The sequence below is a fragment of the Mytilus edulis genome, chromosome 10 (genome assembly GCF_963676685.1).
Source record: "Mytilus edulis chromosome 10, xbMytEdul2.2, whole genome shotgun sequence".
Taxonomy (NCBI): Eukaryota; Metazoa; Mollusca; class Bivalvia; order Mytilida; family Mytilidae; genus Mytilus; species Mytilus edulis.
The window spans coordinates 7,387,951-7,391,466 of NC_092353.1; the positions used below are offsets into that span (position 1 = coordinate 7,387,951).

General features: G+C 32.4%; 1 protein-coding gene across 1 annotated transcript; it reads left to right on the forward strand.

The window, feature by feature from the left end:
• Positions 1–721: 721 nt before the first annotated feature.
• Positions 722–2,383, forward strand: LOC139492299 (uncharacterized). The gene has a single exon (XM_071280519.1). It carries the CDS (start codon positions 722–724, stop codon positions 2,381–2,383), a length of 1,662 nt encoding a protein of 553 aa, XP_071136620.1.
• Positions 2,384–3,516: the final 1,133 nt, after the last annotated feature.

A 3,516-nucleotide genomic window follows, 5' to 3' on the forward strand; every position in this document is an offset into this window, starting at 1 on the left:
GTTGTGTCATGTGTACTATTGTTTTTCTGTTTGTCTTTTTCATTTTTAGCCATGGCGTTGTCAGTTTGTTTTAGATTTATGAGTTTGACTGTCCCTTTGGTATCTTTCGTCCCTCTTTTATTATAACAAAATGTATTCATGGACGGCTGTCCTACTGCACCTTACCGAGAATCGTTTTCTGCATTGAGAATGATCCGCATTTCCTAATTGATTGGATACGTATATGGTGTTAATTTATTGTTCCGGTGGACAAAGCTTTTAGCCTTGAGTTGAAAATACTTCATGACATGATTTACTTTGAAAAGTTCCACAAAACAATGTGACTCATTTATACATCATCAACACGGACAATTTCTCACTGCTATCTTATTCCCGCCTATCAACCCACGTGAATGTGGGCGGATCTTCGTTCAAGGTTTATAACATGTGTAAACCTAAAAATTCTTCAGCCACTCAATGTGAGCTCAACAAAGGCACGTAGCTAAGAGAATCACCCAATGTGAACTCAAAAATGGCACGTCGTTTTAATAGAAATGCTAAAAAGCAAAAATTCCGATTCTACAATAAAAAAGAACGGAATAAATACAATATGCAGCAAAAAACTGCACATGCAAAAAAGCATGTAATTAATCTATCAAAACGCAGATTATCAAATCAGGAATATATCCTGTTGGCGAAAGGCTTGAAATTTATACCAACGCCATCAAGCAAAAATGCAAAAATGTCTATACTAAAAGACTACAATGAATTTGCTAGAAAATTACGATGTCGGTATATGTTCAGTCAAGAAAAAACTGACCTTCATCCATTTCGTAGCAATACAGGATATAAACCTGCCTCTACGTGCCATACGTTGGAAAATTATATAGATTTAACCAAGCTTGAATTGTCTTTTCTACCAATAGAAAGAAATGTCAAAAACAATCTTACTAAGGGCGAAAGAATAGCGCTACGCAATTTGAAAAATGATGAAACAATAGTAATAAAAAAGGCAGATAAAAATTCAAATTGTGTTATTTTAGACAGGCTAGACTACATAACGGAAGTCACAAGACAACTAAATACTCAACATTACTGCCAATTAGATTCATTTAACATGGCAGAACTGAAAATCCAGGTCATTGAGTATACTAAATCATTATACGACCAAGGCATAATCGACAAAATATCATTTAAATTTTTAACAAATGGTCAAAAATTAACAGATGCACGATTAGGGAGAATTTATATTCTCCCAAAAATTCACCGTCTTGAAACAGAGACGTTTAAACAAATACAACATGATGGATTCAATGAATTAAATATAATTCCACCTGGCAGACCAATTATATCACAGTGTGGCTCTGTAACTGAACTTATAGGTCATTACGTTGACTATTTTCTTATACCAATAGTTCAAAATCAGTCTACATATATAAAAGATACTACATCGTTCATTAATATCATTAAGAAATTAAAACCTATGGCAAACAGCCTTTTGGTTTCATATGATATAACACAGATGTTTACTAATCTACCTCAAGAAGCGTTATTGGGTGCGGTTGAACGAGCATATGACAGTTTTGACAAATCAAACTTCAAAGTCAATGCTCCGCCAGTCAATGTATTGATACATTTGTTGAGAATTATTTTAGAAAACAATGTATTTGAATTTGATGGGAAAATTTACAAACAAGTAATAGGTACGGCAACTGGTGCAGTTCCTTCACCGGAAATCTGTGACATACTTATGTTTGAAATAATGAATCAAATTATTTCTGCATTTCAATATAAAGAAAAAATATTCTATCATGGCAGATATAGAGACGATGGATTCATAATATATGATGAAACATCAGATGAAATTATAGATTTTTTTCGTCTAGCAAATGATTATAACCCCTTATCAAAGTTCACCTATGAAATCAAAAACGATAAAATGTCGTTCTTGGATGTTGATGTAATTAAAGGTCAACGATTTACAACATATGGTATCCTTTACCTTGAAATACATTTTAAAGAAACTAATTCTTATCTGTTTCTGCACAGAATTAGCTGTCACTCACAGCATGTATTCAGAGGATTTATTAAAGGTGAAGCAATACGGCAAATTAGAAATACAAGTGACCATAACAAATTAATAAACAATCTAACTAATTTCAAAGTGAAATTATTAGATAGGTGTTATGATAACGCTGAAATAGATGATAGTATTACTGATGCTTTATCAATTGACCGTACTGATTTACTACAACAAAACAAATCTAAAGAGAAGCAAAGTATTCCGTTAGTTTTAATAACTAAATATAATCCATATATACGTAAAATAAAGACACTGGCATTTCTTACAGTTCGACGAAGACTGTGTACAAATATTCAATACAGCACCAATAGTTGCGTATAGCAAACATAAAAGTATTGGAGATATGCTAAGTAGATCAAAGTTAAAGAATGTAACATAAAATTAACAGTTGGACCCCTGATGATGGTAGATCTGTCATAACAACTAGATATATTGAAGAAGAATTAAAATATAAATATATCAATATAAACATGAATAATTTTCATATTTGATTATATTCAAATAATGCATCTTAAAATGACCATCCCAAGCTTAACTACCGAAACACGAAATTGATATTTGTGTCGGGTCCTATCAGCAATATGGGATGCGTGGTTGCATGGGTGTTTTATTATAACAAAATATACTCAGTTTAATCCTCTATCAATAACCTTTAATTTGGTGTATAACATTTGCCTTTATTAAGGACTAAAGGACTGTAGTAGTCCATTCAATTATTCAAAATTGGCTCTTTTTGAATGTTCACGCGTATTTCGATATTTAAGTCCTTCGTTTCTCCTCTAATATGCTTTGCGAAACATATTGACTATATTTTGTTCATCTCTTGATAAGCCTTCGATTGAGGTATTATATATATATCTGTAATTAGGGGCTAAAGGGTCATAGCAGTCCATTCTAGTATTCAAAATATCCATTTCATTATTCAAAATTGGCTCTTTCTCAATGTTCACGTGTATCCCAATATTTAAGTCCTTTGGTTTCTCCTGTCATATCCGTTGCGGAACGTATTGACTATATACCTTTTGTTCCTCTCTTAATAAGCTTTCGTTTGAGGTATAATATATATCTGTAATTAAGGGCTGAAGGGTCCTGCTAGTCCATTCCATTATTCAAAATATCCATTTCATTATTCAAAATTGGTTCTTTCTTAATGTTCAGGCGTATTTCGATATTTAAGTCCTTGGTTACTCCTCTAATATGCGTTGCGGAACATATTGACTATATACCTTTTGTTCCTCTCTTAATAAGCTTTTAATCGAGGTATAATATATATCTGTAATTAGGGGCTGAAGGATCCTGCTAGTCCATTCCATTATTCACAATATCCATTTCATTATTCAAAATTGGCTATTTCTCAATGTTCAGGCGTATTTCGATATTTAAGTCCTTGGTTACTCCTCTAATATGCGTTGCAGAACATATTGACTATATACCTTTTGTTCCTGTCTTAATAA

What these genes read in the sequence shown, in the direction of transcription:
- LOC139492299 (XM_071280519.1), top strand. Translation starts at nt 722, where the DNA reads ATGTCTATACTAAAAGACTACAATGAATTTGCTAGAAAATTACGATGT.